At 36.3% G+C, this 19,262-nt stretch overlaps 1 protein-coding gene across 1 annotated transcript in view; it reads right to left on the minus strand.

Moving 5' to 3' along the window:
* Positions 1-755: 755 nt before the first annotated feature.
* cdk5rap2 (CDK5 regulatory subunit associated protein 2) overlaps positions 756-19,262 on the minus strand; it is a 58,317-nt gene continuing 39,810 nt past the window's right edge. Inside the window, exons 40-52 of the mRNA XM_084746712.1 lie at positions 7,774-8,109; positions 6,364-6,489; positions 6,118-6,234; positions 5,811-6,000; positions 4,929-5,050; positions 4,087-4,299; positions 3,907-3,996; positions 3,548-3,810; positions 3,068-3,220; positions 2,832-2,970; positions 2,460-2,506; positions 2,273-2,327; positions 756-1,296 (exon numbers count right to left, since the gene is read on the minus strand). Of these exons, the coding sequence (XP_084602838.1) occupies positions 1,151-1,296; positions 2,273-2,327; positions 2,460-2,506; positions 2,832-2,970; positions 3,068-3,220; positions 3,548-3,810; positions 3,907-3,996; positions 4,087-4,299; positions 4,929-5,050; positions 5,811-6,000; positions 6,118-6,234; positions 6,364-6,489; positions 7,774-8,109 (1,997 nt within the window). The 3' untranslated portion in view covers positions 756-1,150. The remainder of the gene's footprint in view (positions 1,297-2,272; positions 2,328-2,459; positions 2,507-2,831; positions 2,971-3,067; positions 3,221-3,547; positions 3,811-3,906; positions 3,997-4,086; positions 4,300-4,928; positions 5,051-5,810; positions 6,001-6,117; positions 6,235-6,363; positions 6,490-7,773; positions 8,110-19,262) is intronic.

Below are 19,262 nucleotides of genomic sequence, written 5' to 3' on the forward strand. Positions count from 1 at the left end.
CACAAGCCAAATATCACTCTCTCCAAAGCAACCAAACCTCTTAAGGAAAGAGAGTAATTTTACCTTACAGAGAACATGAGTTGTTCTACAGTTGCCTCGATTGGTTACTTTGTTTGTGTTATTGTGTGACTTTGGTTAATCCAAACTAATCTTTTAAAACGCCAAAGTCACACAATAACACAAACAAAGTAACCAATCGAGGCAACTGTAGAACAACTCATGTTCTCTGTAAGGTAAAATTACTCTCTTTCCTTAAGAGGTTTGGTTGCTTTGGAGAGAGTGATATTTGGCTTGTGTTACAATGCTTTCCCACAAGCAAGGTAAAGCAGTGAAAATATTCTAAATATAGCAAATTTAAACTGACTGATTTTTGTAAGCGGCTAAAATATATTTTGCTGCTGACCCTGTTTGTACAAATTAGAGGCATGCAAACTGTCATTTCCTATAGACAACACACTATCAATAAGTACCTTATACAACCACATTTCAAATACTCTGAACTATCCCTTTAATGACCAGACACATTTCAAGTGCTACTTAAATTAGACCTTTCAAATATAATCTTGATGTATATGACTAAACGTAGTAGAAAAGCTTACTCTGTAAAGCAGCTCTATACTTTTTCTAAATCTTGACCTGAACTTTGATATTTTCTTATCTCTGTGTATCCTTGTACACATTTTGAAGTGGCTGCCAACATTTGTACTTTAAAAAAATGTATATGCTAATAAAGGGACTTTTGTACCACACATAGGTTTCATCATTACATTTTCTTCTTTACTGCATTTGCACATAATTCCTTGATCAAACCCTGAACCATCCTATACATATACTGACCGATGAAAACAAAGTAAAAATAAAAGTCAGTAATAAAATACATTTTCATGTTCTTATATAAAAAGGCTAAAAGGAAAAATATTTTAAATTGCAGGAATAACTATTTACAAAGGTTTTTTCATTTAAAAAAGAAACTTTTACAACTTCAGTACCTAAAATAAAATTATAGGCAGGTCATGTGCAATTATTTAAGTACAAAAAGGCTTTGATATCTGGAAAATAAGGTGACAGTTTTACAGCAGGACAGAAAGGCAGGATAAGGCCTGACGAACGTTACTTAGCTACATCATCAGAAGCAGTGCAGCAGCAGGTTTTAGTAGCTGCGATGTAAAGAGGCGTCACTGTTGTGATCCTCGGAGGATTCGGAGTGTCTGTCTGCAGTCCGTCTAGAAACGGGGACGTTTATCTGCTCAGGCTGCGGGTCTGTAGTTCCCTCTACTGGCCATTGACTGGAACCTCCTGAAACACAAGTGGACAAGATGTTGTAACATCATCCTGCAAACTGTGACGGTCACTTTACATCTTTGGTCTTAGACATGCAGCAGGGTAAAACCAGTTGGTGCTGAAGACATAAAAAGATTTAAAATACTGACATTTTACAAACTTTTACAGCTGCCTGCAGACACATGCCTGACATCTTGTTTAAAAGGAATAGTTTGACATTTTGGGAAATGAGCGTCTTTGCTTTCTCACTGAACGTTAGACAAGAGGGTTGATACAACATGAAGCTAGAGACGGTTAGCTTAGCATTAACACTGAAAACAAGGGGAAACTGCTAGATTATTTCCAGTCTTTATATTAACCTAACAGACTCCTGGTTGTAGCTTCATAACTGATGTACATAAGCATATTTCCCTAAATATTCCTTTAAAGATGCCTCATCATGCATCATAAATGCAGATTTGTTTTCGGTCATACATTTCCAGTTTATTAGGTGCAACCAGCTAAACCTTAAAGGGAAATTCAGCACTTTTCATGCGGCCGTCCAGTCAGTCTTGATGGTAAATGTAATTAACAGAAGCGACAGTGCTGCTATACTGACCAGGAAAGCTGAGTTCTCCTGCTTGTGGCACTGTGCTGGCAGTGCCTACAAGTTCCAGGATGCATTGCACATGAGCAATTGCACACTTTCTCGGTCAGTACAGCAGCACTGAGGAATTTCTTGCTTAAATTAACTACATTTACCATCAACACTGACTGGACATCCACATGAAAAGTGACAAATTTCCCTGAAAATGTACAAAATAGACACAATGGTAGGATTTATTACATGACTACATTTTGCTTTATCAACCCAATAAACTGGCAGCTCTGAGTATCTTGTGATACAGAAATATTTTGGCGTTTGCTTCATGCAAAAAAACATTCAACAAAAGGGTCTCATGAATCTCATGCATCAAAATCACTCTCAAAGCTGCACCTCAACCACACTGACCTTCGTCTGGTCCTCCAGACAGGCCTTTCAGGCCAAAGAGGGTACAGTAATTTGTCTATCATTAGTGCACAAAGAGGATGAGAAGGAAAAGAAGAAGAGTGATTCACTGAAGGAGAATTCACCACTGCGTACAATAGTGTTACATTTCATAAACGGGCATTTTTTTTTGTTTTTTGGGTAAACTCACCTCCAAATTCCCCCTGGCTTTCTTCAAGACTCCATGTGTCAGACACACTAGATAACAGAAAAAAATATCAAGTCAGATATCTTGAATTTATTTATCGTTTAATCTATAACATTACAAAAATTCCCAGGAAGACATTTTCAGCTTGTATTTTTCCTCCCTGAACAACAGTCCTAAAATACAAAGGTATTCAATTTATAATTATATAAAACAAAGAGAAGTATCATATCCTCACATTAGAGAAGCTAAAATGACATTTTGGCTTGATAGATCTTAAATGACTGCTTATCAAAAAAGCTTCTCACACCTCACTAGTTGTTTTATCTCTATTAATCCAGTATTAAGTGTCAAACCACTAAAACCAGATCATCTTACACTGATCGATGATGACTCTTTCCATTCCCTCTTTGAGCTGGTTGGTTGTTCGGAGGCGTTTCACGGCTCCACTCAGCATCCTCTCCTGCTGTGACAGCCGGCTCTTCAGTCTGGCGATCTCATTTTTCAGCAGCTCATCCTGACATGGCGGATAAAAAGATTAAGATTTGGTTTCCGTGGATACTTAATTGGATTGGATGGATACAATATATATTGTGTTTTTGGACGACATTTACCTGCTGGTTGTTGCTGCCGTCTCCTGCTGTGTTACCAGCTGGCAGAGAGACTCTCCACACCAGTTTGAGCAGTCGACCGGCCTCCTCCAACACGTGCTGCATGGTGTTCACGCTGCCCGACAGAGTCTTCAGATGCTGCTGTTCCATCATCATCTGTGAAGATTGGAATTAAAACATCAGTACATCATCTTAAACATGATAATAGTGATAATAAATGTTAGTTGTAAACATCAGATAAAAACCAAGACATCAATGAAAACAAGATAAATGAAAGAAGAGATTTCAAAGATGCAAGCAATGTAACAAGTCTGAGTTCAATAGGTAGAACGTTCCACAGTCTGGGGGAAGAGCGAAGGAGTTGTAGGGCTGTTCCCTTTAGACCAACCAAGTTGGGTGCAAGAGAACGGAACGTTCAATCTTGTGGAAGCCAACACTAAACTCTAAAAGCACAATCACTGAGCAGTCACTGACGGTCAGTACCTTGTTGTCGGAGCTCTGCTGTTTGAGTGCGTGCAGACACTCCTGCAGCTGTGTGTCCATGCTGCGTGACAGCTTCCGGCCCTCCGAGATCTGCTTGCGGAGGGCGTTGTAGTCCTCAATCAGACCCAAAATATGGCGGCCGTTGCGATTGGCCCACATCCGGTGGCCCGGCACCAGGCGAGAGGGAGCGCCAGAGACGCTTTCGCCGGAGCTGCTGCTGACCGAGCCTCCGTCCACCTCAGAGTGAGCACGACGTTTCTCTTCTGAAAAGATTAAAGGTGTTTTTGAAATGCACAACACTTATGTTCTATATGCTTCTAGTTGCTGCTATAATTAAACATCTGATGAAGTTTTCTTACCATGGTGGACACTGGTGTACTCATTGTGACTCTGAAATGAGTGACGGAGAGTATCTGCGCCTTCCCGACCAGGTGACCTGCCTCCTTCATCTAAGATAAAGGTAAAAACAACACTGATATGAGCTGGCAGATTCCTGTGCGCGTGTTGACATCTGTCACAGGTAATTATCATGCATTTACCTGGAGAGGACAGCAGGTAGTTGATGTTGATGGTTTCAGAGCGGTTGGGTCCTCTGAGCAGCTGCTCCTCTAGTCTCTGTCTCAGGGCCGTGTTGGTCTGGATGCTTCTCTCCAGCTGTAGCCGCAGGTGTCTGATCTCCTGCAGCAGCTCACTCAGGTCCACTGAGCCGGGGGACGGGGCGGAGACGGGCTCCTGGGTCGTCTCACTGGATTCTGCCAAAAGGAACAACGCAGGAGAGGCAAACATCATCTCATTAGTGTTGCAGAACAGGAAGCAGACGTACAGAACAGAAGTAAACTGGAGCAGAATGTCCAACAGCCCTGAGTGAAATACTTTATCAAGCTGACTATTCTCTTTCCACCACAGAGATTCACATTATATGTATGTAGTACTACAGCTGTCTACATATATAGTATCTTTGCTGTCTCTATCTCTATCTTAGACTCTGTAATTTGATTTGTTCAAAATTATTATCTTCAAAGAACAAAAGATTTATCTATCAATCCACTGTCTGCACTCCAAAAACTTAGTTTTAATGTTTGCATGTACATGATTTTTAAACAAAGAGAACAGGGTTTTTTAATTTGCATGCTGCTTTTAAAGGAGTCATAAAACCACTTTTACTGTATCCAACATATCCCAACAGCAGTATTATACACACAGCTGTAGAGTAATAAAAACAGAGCCAGAGTCCAAGAAAAATCTGGCTACAAAGACAGAAACAGGCTGGAAAACATAACTAAAACACTGTAAAGTTGAGATGATTTGTAGTTGTTACTTAGTCACACAGTCTTATCTCAGACTATTGCTATTTAAACAAAAAAAAAAAAACTTGCAGTACCGTTGTGTTTCTGAGCTTCAGTCTTGATCTTCTCGTAAACTTGCAGCTCCACCCGCAGTGATTGCAGAAGATGCTGAGAGTCAGACAGCTGCTGCCTCTGGAGCTTCACCTCACACCGCAGCCTGGAAACACGCACACACAACACAAGAATACACACCAAATTCAATGATCGAAAAGGTTTAAAACAAAACATCCTACTCCACAGCATCACAAACACTTGACACTTGATTGACTGCTGACCCTGTCCACAGCAGGACATTGCTTATCCTCCTACACTGGTTCTCCTGCTGCTTCTACAAACTGTGGGCACGCCGACCGCCATCGACCGTCGATAAAAAAACTGACTTTGAATACATAACTCATACAACACGATTTAAAGAAAAACAAAAAAAGAGCTATAGCTTTACTAAACAGACACTTGAGTGAAAAATGATGCAAAAATAATTTTAAAAAAAGAATTTGAAGAATCCTTAATAAAAAAAAACAGCTATGAGTTTGTTTATATAGTACACAAGTCCTAAAAGCCCCACACACACACACGAGGCGAGATAAGGAAAGGGAGAGGAGAAGTGATCTGACAGTAAACTAAACTCCAGGTTTCAGGTGTCAGTCTCACTCAACTGTGTCAGTAGGACCAGGGCAAGAGGTCACATACCATCAATATGGTACGTACACACGTGTGTGTGTGTGTGTGTGTGTGTGTGTGTGTATTCATGGATGAGCTTACAAATGATAGACTATCATGTTTCTGAGTTGTACAAATAGTATGGAATAATTGTAATAGTAATGACTCTTTAGAATGGTAATTAGCAGCTTTGTGTAGTTTCAGGTTGCATGAAGGAGAGTAGTAATGATAGTGTGTGTGTGTGTGTGTGTGTGTACCTGTGCAGCTCCTCCTTGCTGTAGTGCAGTGTATCCTGCAGCTGGGAGTTTTCCTGGCTGCTGTGCTCCAGTCTCTCCTGCAGTCGTCTGTTTTCTTGCCTCAGAGTTTCACACTCCTTCCTGCTCTGCTCCAGTTTCGCTGTCCGCCTCGCCAGAGTCTCCCGGAGCTTCTCATTCTCCTTCTGCTTATCTGGACGAAATAAAAAAAGTATCTGTAAGTTAGTGCTGAGTACTGTATCAGTGAGTAGAATGGGCAGAAAAGGTGTGGGTGTGTCCCTAATCATAGGTTAAAGGGAGTTTGTTTTACCTCTGGACCCCAGGTTGATCTGCTCCTTCAGGGTTTGGTTTTGTTCCCAGAGGAATCGCACCTCATTGGCCAGCTGACCTTGCTCCTCGTTGCCATGGATGAAGATGTTGGTGGCTGCTGAACAAGGGCACACGAATATACACTTGTTGGGTCAACAAATAAGAGCACTAGTAATTTCTGATAATCAAACAGAGAGAGAGTGAGAGAGAGATAATGAAACTCAGGCAGATCATTTCAGGTGTGTACCTGGGTCTTTCTCCACCTCAGCCAGTCTTCTCTCCAGCTGTTCCCTGAGACGGTCGTTGGTGCGGATGCTCTCCTCAAGGCGCTGTCGCAAAGCTCGGATCTCCTGTAGATGTTCTGCCAGCAGGTCTGTCAGACACACATACACAAAACTAAATTAAACGGTATTTTAAGCAGATTTAGTAGCACTTAACATAAAGGCTTGCAAGAGACAGATTAAAACAGGAATTAGTACAATCTAAGCAGCAGAGACTGATACATGCTTTTTTTAGCACGGGCCAATCAACAAAAACACTAGACCTGACATTTCCCATAATGCAACTACCAACAGGCCATTTCCACTCAAATGTTACTCCAGCCACTAAATCACATGTTCACTATGGACATTTTTATCTCTGCTAAATTTAGGGTGGGAGTGTGAGTGTGCCTTTTTAACTGGCTGTTCAGTCTGACTCCATAGAGCCACCATAGTTTAGAAGTGACATGTAGCTGGTGCTAGTAGCCTCATTTTATTTAACTATTACCAAAATAACACACACTTTTTTTTACAATGTAACCAGTGACTTTGTATTAAGCATCCAGTAAATATGCGTGTATGTCTTAGCAGAAAAAAACACAGCAGTGTTTTGTGTGGTAGCTCTGGAGGAGAAAGCCAGGGGCAGAACCGGAGCTTCTTAAGGAATAAACATCCCATCAGATTCTGGTGTGATCTGATGTACTTTACTTCATGAATGTAAAGAAGACAGGGAAAAAAACTTGACTGAGGGGAAATAACAGAAAGTACTGGAGTTTCTTGGGTGTGCAGTTCAGTCAGAAGTTGATGAAACACAAAGGCAAACCCTTAGTGCCTGGGCAAGGTGGAAATTCGCTCGACTTGCTGTGTAAACACACCAGTATTCAACCTACAAGTACTGAACGTTGGAAAATTCGAATACCAAACCATAAAAAAAAAATTGAAAAAGTGCCTAAATTTCAGTATACCATGCAACACTAATGTAAACTGTTCTGCTAAAAATGTGTATTCTTCAAAGGGTAATATTTATTATAAAAGGTAATATTTTCCCCAAACTTAGAAAAGCTCATCCAGTTTTAACAGGCTGAATACTCATCACAGACTGAACAACAAACAACATACAAACACAATTTGCTTGTCTTCAAATATCAAAAGCCATAGTCTAGATAGCAGACCTTTTCACGGCAGCTGTTACTAATGATACCAATTAAAATCTGTTCCATTTAGCATAGCAGAGCCTTTCCAGCATGCACAACAGCAGCACCCTGATTCTATTTGACCTGAATGGATAATTAGTATCACTGGTAACACCTGTGTTTACCTACTATGTCATGTCAAAATGGCTGCTGTATAAAACATCTATTAGTTTGTTAATTGTGGTGCAAATGCCCCATATTTACCTGAATTCATTGTGCGAGGTTGTTCGGCAGCGTTCCTCTGTGAGCCAACATCTCCGTCTCGTTGCTGGGTGTCCGTCTGAGGCCCCGATCCGTCCTGCTCATGGCCGTGATCCTGTTCCTGATGGTGCGAGCTGGTCTGGGCCATGATGGAGCGATGCAGGTCGAGTTCACCGCGCAGGCTGGCGTTGAGCTCCTCGCTGCACCTCAGCTGTTCCTGCAGTCGCCCGTTTTCCCTCTGCAGGCCCTGCAGTCTGCTGCTGCTGGACACACCTTCCTCCTGAGCCCCTCCTACAGGAGAGCCAGCTGCTCCTGGCCAATCAGGTGGGAGTCGCTGGCCTAAACATGGACAGGTACATAGGTTAACATTTAAAAAAAAAAGATATTCACCATTTTTGTTTCTTGGTCTAAAGGGCCTTTGTGTGACACCTTTCTGTTATCACTCATAATTAAACCTTCAATTAACACCAGGTCATCCACTGACAAGTAGAAACCGAGAGATGAAGCACTGTAACATTAAGCAGGTTAAGTGTCTGCATCTATACAGTCTCATAGCAGAAACGGAAATGTGAGTTTGGGTCTCCAGGACCTCTCATGTATCCACATGCTTCACTTGTCTCTGTAATAGCCTTCACTGTCTCTTTTCCCCGGGGAAACACAATTTGGAGATTGAACCGGATAGGTGCCACTGAATAATGCAACTTTAAGTGGAGGTGGACTGAAACTAGACACCCGTCCTGCCCTTGGCTGGCATGTTTTGTCCTGCGGGACGCCTCGCTGCAACAGAAAGGATCTGAGTGGAAAATAAGTGCCATTACAGGCTGCGAGGAGGCCGGCCATGGCCCGTGGACAAGGACTCTAATCTCAATGATATACCACAGAGGCAGGAAAGGGGGAAAATATGCATTTTTAATGTCAATCTTATTGCAGTCTAGTACACATTATACCTGGCTGATTCCAGCGTCTGTGACACTTAAGACTATAATTTGACTTGGCTTTCACACCTAATCAAAAATAAATTCCATTATTAAGACTATGTTTAACGGGATAGTTTGGAATATTTAATGTGGGGTTGTTTGAGGTACTTATTGATTGTCAGGGTATTAACCCTCTATGGTACCATGTTGCCCTCAGGCAACAAACCCATTTTTGCCCTGTCACATCTCCACAATGCATCCCTTTAAATGATGCGATACTTTAAAAAAGAGGTAAAACCATAGGGAACCATTAACAATGCTTTAAGTTGTCACATGACCTCCAGGAAGCGATTTTGAAACCCCTCTTGGCGGGCTTTTTCTAAGGAGACAGCTCTGCTATCTTGCTGCAAAAAAAAGACTCTCAAAAAGTTATTTTTTGTCCCTTTTCCACCTGGAAAAAAAGGTCTTCACACTAATAGGTGAGTAAACTTTAAGTTTCGATAGTTTCCTGCAACTTATTTACTAATTTAATAGTGGATACTTGTTAAAATGCAGCTGTTGCCCTGAGGCAACAACGTGCAACAGTGAACCATTATGGAATCACTATAGCAAACACAACACTGACCACTGGCCTATTTGGGTGGAGAAAAAGGGCAGATGCAGATACCCTGGATGTAAGGGTATAGTGAAATCATAGTGCACAAAATGTGTCACGTGCCTGTGCTTCACTCCTGAAAAAAACTGCTTCATGGAGTTCCATAAGCACTGAGCAGCAACACCACAAGTGATGGCAACACATGTCAGGAAAGACACAGGGGACTGACAGAAAACATGCACTGAAATGAAGCAGTGATGATCAAACACTGGAATTTGTTGTTTTTGTTTTTCAAATGGTTATGGTAATGGTTATCTTCCTTGATTTAAGTAGTTTAAAGTTTTATACTTTACACATTTATTTCAATGGGTTGTTCCTAAATAGTACAATGTTGCCTACAGGCAACATTTAGCCAAGAAACTTTTTAAATTCTTTTTAAAATTCTTTTTAATTTAAAATTTAAAATGAATTGTGACTTCTTGATGTTATTGAATATTTTTGCATATGTTTATGAAATAAAAAATGTTCAAATTGGAAAAGGAACGTTCTTTTTCACTTATGCACCATTATGGTACAATGTTGCCTACAGGCAACGAACCCCAAAAACTTCCAAAAATAAAAATAAAAATAAAATTTCTTCAGATTATGTTTATTTAGTCTATTTTGAGACATAAAAACACATTTCCCTCACTGGCATCATAATGTGTACCATAGAGGGATATGACCATACATACATACATACATACATACACATACATACATACATACATACATATGAGCATACATACATACATACATATGAGCATACATACATACATACGTACATACATATTAGCATACATACATATGAGCATACATTCATACATATGGCCAAACATATGACCATGCATACACACATACATACATATGACCATACATACATACACACATACATACATACATATGGTCATACATATGACCATGCATACATACATACATACATACATACATATGAGCATACATGCATACATACATACATACATACATATGACCATGCATACATACATACATGTGACCATACATACATACATACATACATATGACCATACATACATATGACCATACATACATACATTCATATGACCATGCATACATACATATGAGCATACATACATACATATGACCATGCATACATATATATGACCATACATACATACATATGACCATACATACATACATACATACATATGACCATACATACATACATACATACATACATACATACATATGACCATACATGCATACATACATACATACATGTGACCATGCATACATACATACATATGAGCATACATACATACATACATACATATGAGCATACATACATACATACATACATATGACCATACATACATATGACCATGCATACATACATTCATATGACCATACATACATATGACCATACATGCATACATACATACATGTGACCATGCATACATACATACATATGAGCATACATACATACATACATACATATGAGCATACATACATGCATACATACATATGACCATACATACATATGACCATGCATACATACATTCATATGACCATACATACATACACACATACATACATACATATGGTCTTACATATGACCATGCATACATACATACATACATACATACTTATGAGCATACATGCATACATACATACATACATATGACCATGCATACATACATACATGTGACCATACATACATACATAAATATGAGCATACATACATATGAGCATATATACATACATACATATGACCATACATACATACATATGAGAATACATACATACATATGACCATGCATGCATACACACATATGAGCATACATACACACATATGACCATGCATACATACATATGAGCATACATACATACATATGACCATACATACATACATACATACATATGACCATACATACATATGACCATGCATACATACATTCATATGACCATACATACATACACACATACATACATACATATGGTCTTACATATGACCATGCATACATACATACATACATACATACTTATGAGCATACATGCATACATACATACATACATATGACCATGCATACATACATACATGTGACCATACATACATACATAAATATGAGCATACATACATATGAGCATATATACATACATACATATGACCATACATACATACATATGAGAATACATACATACATATGACCATGCATGCATACACACATATGAGCATACATACACACATATGACCATGCATACATACATATGAGCATACATACATACATATGACCATACATACATACATACATACATATGACCATACATACATATATAGGACCATACATACATACATACATACATATATATAAATTCTTTTTATAATTCTTTTTAATTTAAAATTTAAAATGAATTGTGACTTCTTGATGTTATTGAATATTTTTGCATGTGTTTATGAAATAAACAATGTTCAAATTTATGCACCATTATGGTACAATGTTGCCTACAGGCAATGAACCCCAAAAACTTCCAAAAATAAAAATAAAAAGAAAATTTCTTCAGATTATGTTTATTTAGTCTATTTTGAGACATAAAAACACATTTCCCTCACTGGCATCATAATGTGTACCATAGAGGGATATGACCATACATACATACATACACATACATACATACATACACATACATACATACATACATATGAGCATACATACATACATATATACATACATACATATGAGCATACATACATACATATATACATACATACATACATACATACATACATACATACATACGACCATACATACATACATACATATGACCATACATACATATGACCATGCATACATACATACATATGACCATACATACATACATACATACTTATGACCATACATGCATACATATGACCATACATACATACATACATCCATATGACCATACATACATATGACCATGCATACATACATACATACATGTGACCATACATACATACATACATACATATGACCATACATACATATGACCATACATACATACATTCATATGACCATGCATACATACATATGAGCATACATACATACATATGACCATGCATACATACATATGACCATACATACATACATATGACCATACATACATACATATGACCATACATACATACATACATATGACCATACATACATACATACATATGACCATACATGCATACATACATACATACATGTGACCATGCATACATACATACATATGAGCATACATACATACATACATACATACATACATATGAGCATACATACATACATACATATGACCATACATACATATGACCATGCATACATACATTCATATGACCATACATACATACACACATACATACATACATATGGTCTTACATATGACCATGCATACATACATACATACATACATACTTATGAGCATACATGCATACATACATACATACATATGACCATGCATACATACATACATGTGACCATACATACATACATAAATATGAGCATACATACATATGAGCATATATACATACATACATATGACCATACATACATACATACATATGAGAATACATACATACATATGACCATGCATGCATACACACATATGAGCATACATACACACATATGACCATGCATACATACATATGAGCATACATACATACATATGACCATACATACATACATACATACATACATGTGACCATACATACATATATAGGACCATACATACATACATACATACATATATATAAATTCTTTTTATAATTCTTTTTAATTTGAATTTTAAAATGAATTGTGACTTATTGATGTTATTGAATATTTTTGCATGTGTTTATGAACTAAACAATGTTCAAATTTATGCACCATTATGGTACAATGTTGCCTACAGGCAATGAACCCCAAAAACTTCCAAAAATAAAAATAAAAACAAAATTTCTTCAGATTATGTTTATTTAGTCTATTTTGAGACATAAAAACACATTTCCCTCACTGGCATCATAATGTGTACCATAGAGGGATATGACCATACATACATACATACATACATACATACATATGACCATACATACATACATACACATACATACATACATACATACATACATATGAGCATACATACATACATATATACATACATACATACATACGACCATACATACATACATACATACATATGACCATACATACATATGACCATGCATACATACATACATACATATGACCATACATACATACATACATACTTATGACCATACATGCATACATATGACCATACATACATACATACATCCATATGACCATACATACATATGACCATGCATACATTCATATGACCATACATACATACATACACACATACATACATACATATGGTCATACATATGACCATGCATACATTCATACATACATACATACATATGAGCATACATGCATACATACATACATACATACATATGACCATGCATACATAGATACATGTGACCACACATACATACATACATACATACATATGAGCATACATACATACATACATATGAGCATACATACATACGTACATACATACATATGAGCATACAAACATACATACATATGACCATACATACATACATACATACATATGACCATATATACATATGACCATGCATACATACATATGACCATACATACATACATACTTATGACCATACATGCATACATATGACCATACATACATACATACATACATACATGTGACCATACATACATACATAAATATGAGCATACATACATATGAGCATATATACATACATACATACATATGACCATACATACATACATACATACATACATACATATGAGAATACATACATACATATGAGAATACATACATACATATGACCATGCATACATACATATGAGCATACATACATACATACATATGACCATACATACATACATACATACATACATATGACCATACATACATACATATATATGACCATACATACATACATACATATATATAAATTCTTTTTATAATTCTTTTTAATTTAAAATTTAAAATGAATTGTGACTTCTTGATGTTATTGAATATTTTTGCATGTGTTTATGAAATAAACAATGTTCAAATTTATGCACCATTATGGTACAATGTTGCCTACAGGCAATGAACCCCAAAAACTTCCAAAAATAAAAATAAAAAGAAAATTTCTTCAGATTATGTTTATTTAGTCTATTTTGAGACATAAAAACACATTTCCCTCACTGGCATCATAATGTGTACCATAGAGGGATATGACCATACATACATACATACACATACATACATACATACACATACATACATACATACATATGAGCATACATACATACATATATACATACATATGAGCATAAATACATACATACATACATACATATGAGCATACATACATATGACCATGCATACATACATACATATGACCATACATACATACATACATACTTATGACCATACATGCATACATATGACCATACATACATCCATACATCCATATGACCATACATACATATGACCATGCATACATTCATATGACCATACATACATACATACATACATACATATGGTCATACATATGACCATGCATACATACATACATATGAGCATACATGCATACATACATACATACATACATACATACATATGACCATGCATACATAGATACATGTGACCATACATACATACATACATACATATGAGCATACATACATACATACATATGAGCATACATACATATGAGCATACATACATACATACATACGTACATACATACATATGAGCATACAAACATACATACATATGACCATACATACATACATACATACATACATACATATGACCATATATACATATGACCATGCATACATACATACATATGACCATACATACATACATACATACATACATACATACATACTTATGACCATACATGCATACATATGACCATACATACATACATACATGTGACCATACATACATACATAAATATGAGCATACATACATATGAACATATATACATACATACATACATATGACCATACATACATACATACATACATATGACCATGCATACATACATATGAGCATACATACATACATATGACCATGCATACATACATATGAGCATACATACATACATATGACCATACATACATACATACATACATACATACATACATATGACCATACATACATACATACATATGACCATACATACATACATACATACATACATACATATATATAAATTCTTTTTATAATTCTTTTTAATTTAAAATTTAAAATGAATTGTGACTTCTTGATGTTATTGAATATTTTTGCATATGTTTATGAAATAAACAATGTTCAAATTTATATATACATACATATGACCATACATACATACATACATACATATGACCATACATACATATGACCATGCATACATACATACATATTACCATACATACATACATACTTGTGACCATACATGCATACATATGACCATACATACATCCATACATCCATATGACCATACATACATATGACCATGCATACATTCATATGACCATACATACATACACACATACATACATACATACATATGGTCATACATATGACCATGCATACATACATACATACATACATATGAGCATACATGCATACATACATACATACATATGACCATGCATACATAGATACATGTGACCATACATACATACATACATACATACATATGAGCATACATACATACATACATATGAGCATACATACATACATACGTACATACATACATATGAGCATACAAACATACATACATACATATGACCATACATACATACATATGACCATATATACATATGACCATGCATACATACATACTTATGACCATACATGCATACATATGACCATACATACATACATACATACGTGACCATACATACATACATAAATATGAGCATACATACATATGAGCATATATACATACATACATATGACCATACATACATACATACATACATATGAGAATACATACATACATATGACCATGCATACATACATATGAGCAGACATACATACATATGACCATGCATACATACATATGACCATACATACATACATATGACCATACATACATACATACATATATATGACCATACATACATACATACATATATACATACATATATATAAATTCTTTTTATAATTCTTTTTAATTTAAAATTAAAATGAATTGTGACTTCTTGATGTTATTGAATATTTTTGCATATGTTTATGAAATAATGCACCATTATGGTACAATGTTGCCTACAGCCAATGAACCCCAAAAACTTCCAAAAATAAAAATAAAAACAAAATTTCTTCAGATTATGTTTATTTAGTCTATTTTGAGACATAAAAACACATTTCCCTCACTGGCATCATAATGTGTACCATAGAGGGATATGACCATACATACATACATACATACATACATACATATGACCGTACATACATACATACACATACATACATACATACATACATACATACATATGAGCATACATACATACATATATACATACATACATACATACATATGAGCATACATACATACATACATACATATGACCATACATACATATGACCATGCATACATACATACATATGACCATACATACATACATACTTATGACCATACATGCATACATATGACCATACATACATACATACATCCATATGACCATACATACATATGACCATGCATACATTCATATGACCATACATACATACACACATACATACATACATATGGTCATACATATGACCATGCAAACATACATACATACATACGTACACTACCGTTCAAAAGTTTGAAAGCACTGTTTTTTTCAATGAAGATAACTTTAAACTAATCAGAAATATACTCTATACATTGCTAATGTGGTAAATGACTATTCTAGCTGCAAATGTCTGGTTTTTGGTGCAATACCTACATAGGTGTATAGAGGCCCATTTCCAGCAACTATCACTCCAGTGTTCTAATGGTACAATGTGTTTGTTCATTGCGTCAGAAGGCTAATGGATGATTAGAAAACCCTTGTGCAATCATGTTAGCATAGCTGAACACAGTTTAGCTGGTTAGAGAAGCTATAAAACTGACCTTCCTTTGAGCAGGTTGAGTATCTGGAGCATCACATTTGTGGGGTCGATTAAAAGCTCAAAATGGCTAGAAAAAGAGAACTTTAATGTGAAACTCGACAGTCTATTCTTGTTCTTAGAAATGAAGGTTATTCCATGCGAGAAATTGCCAAGAACCTGAAGATTTTCTACAACGGTGTGTACTACTCCCTTCAGAGAACAGCACAAACAGGCTCTAACCAGAGTAGAAAAAGAAGTGGGAAGCCCCGCTGCACAACTGAGCAAGAAGGTAAGTACATGAGAGTCTCTAGTTTGAGAAATAGACGGCTCACAGGTCCTCAACTGGCAGCTTCATTAAATAGTACCCGCAAAACGCCAGTGTCAACATCTACAGTGAAGAGGCGACTCCGGGATGCTGGCCTTCAGGGCAGAGTGGCAAAGAAAAAGCCATATCTGAGACTTGCCAATAAAAGAAAAAGATTAATATGGGCAAAAGAACACAGACATTGGACAGAGGAAGATTGAAAAAAGTGTTATGGATGGACGAATTGAAGTTTGAGGTGTTTGGATCACACAGAACAACATTTGTGAGACGCAGAACAACTGAAAAGATGCTGGAAGAGTGCCTGACGCTATCTGTCAAGCATGGTGGGGGTAACATGATGGTCTGGGGTTGCTTTGGTGCTGGTAAGTTGGGAGATTTGTTCAGGGTAAAAGGGATTTTGAATAAGGAAGGCTATCACTCCATTTTGCAACGCCATGCCATACCCTGTGGACAGTGCTTGATTGGAGGAAATTTCATCCTACAAAAGGACAATGACCCAAAGCACACCTCCAAATTGTGCAAGAACTATTTAGAGAAGAAGCAGGCAGCTGGTATTCTATCTGTAATGGAGTGGCCAGCGCAGTCACCAGATCTAAACCCCATTGAGCTGTTGTGGGAGCAGCTTGACCGTATGGTACGCAAGAAGTGCCCATCCAGCCAATCCAACTTGTGGGAGAGGCTTCTAGAAGCGTGGGGTGAAATTTCTCCAGATTACCTCAACAAATTAACAGCTAGAATGCCAAAGGTCTGCAATGCTGTAATTGCTGCAAATGGAGGATTCTTTGACGAAAGCAAAGTTTGAAGGAAAAAATTATTATTTCAAAAACAAATCATTATTTCTAACCTTGTCAATGTCTTGACTATATTTTCTATTCATTTTACAACTCATGGTGGTAAATAAAAGTGTGACTTTTCATGAAAAACACAAAATTGTCTGGGTGACCCCAAACTTTTGAACGGTAGTGTACATACATACATATGAGCATACATGCATACATACATACATACATATGACCATGCATACATAGATACATGTGACCATACATACATACATACATACATATGAGCATACATACATACATAAATACATATGAGCATACATACATATGAGCATACATACATACATACGTACATACATACATATGAGCATACATACATATGAGCATACATTCATACATATGGCCAAACATATGACCATGCATACAAACATACATACATATGACCATACATACATACATATGACCATATATACATATGACCATGCATACATACATACATACATATGACCATACATACATACATACATACTTATGACCATACATGCATACATATGAGCATACATACATACATATGACCATGCATACATACATATGAGCATACATACATACATATATATGACCATACATACATACATACATACATACATATATATATAAATTCTTTTTATAATTCTTTTTAATTTAAAATTTAAAATGAATTGTGACTTCTTGATGTTATT

Source organism: Lutjanus erythropterus, chromosome 20 (assembly GCF_056507025.1).
Source record: "Lutjanus erythropterus isolate fLutEry1 chromosome 20, fLutEry1.hap2, whole genome shotgun sequence".
In the NCBI taxonomy this organism is placed as follows: domain Eukaryota; kingdom Metazoa; phylum Chordata; class Actinopteri; order Lutjaniformes; family Lutjanidae; genus Lutjanus; species Lutjanus erythropterus.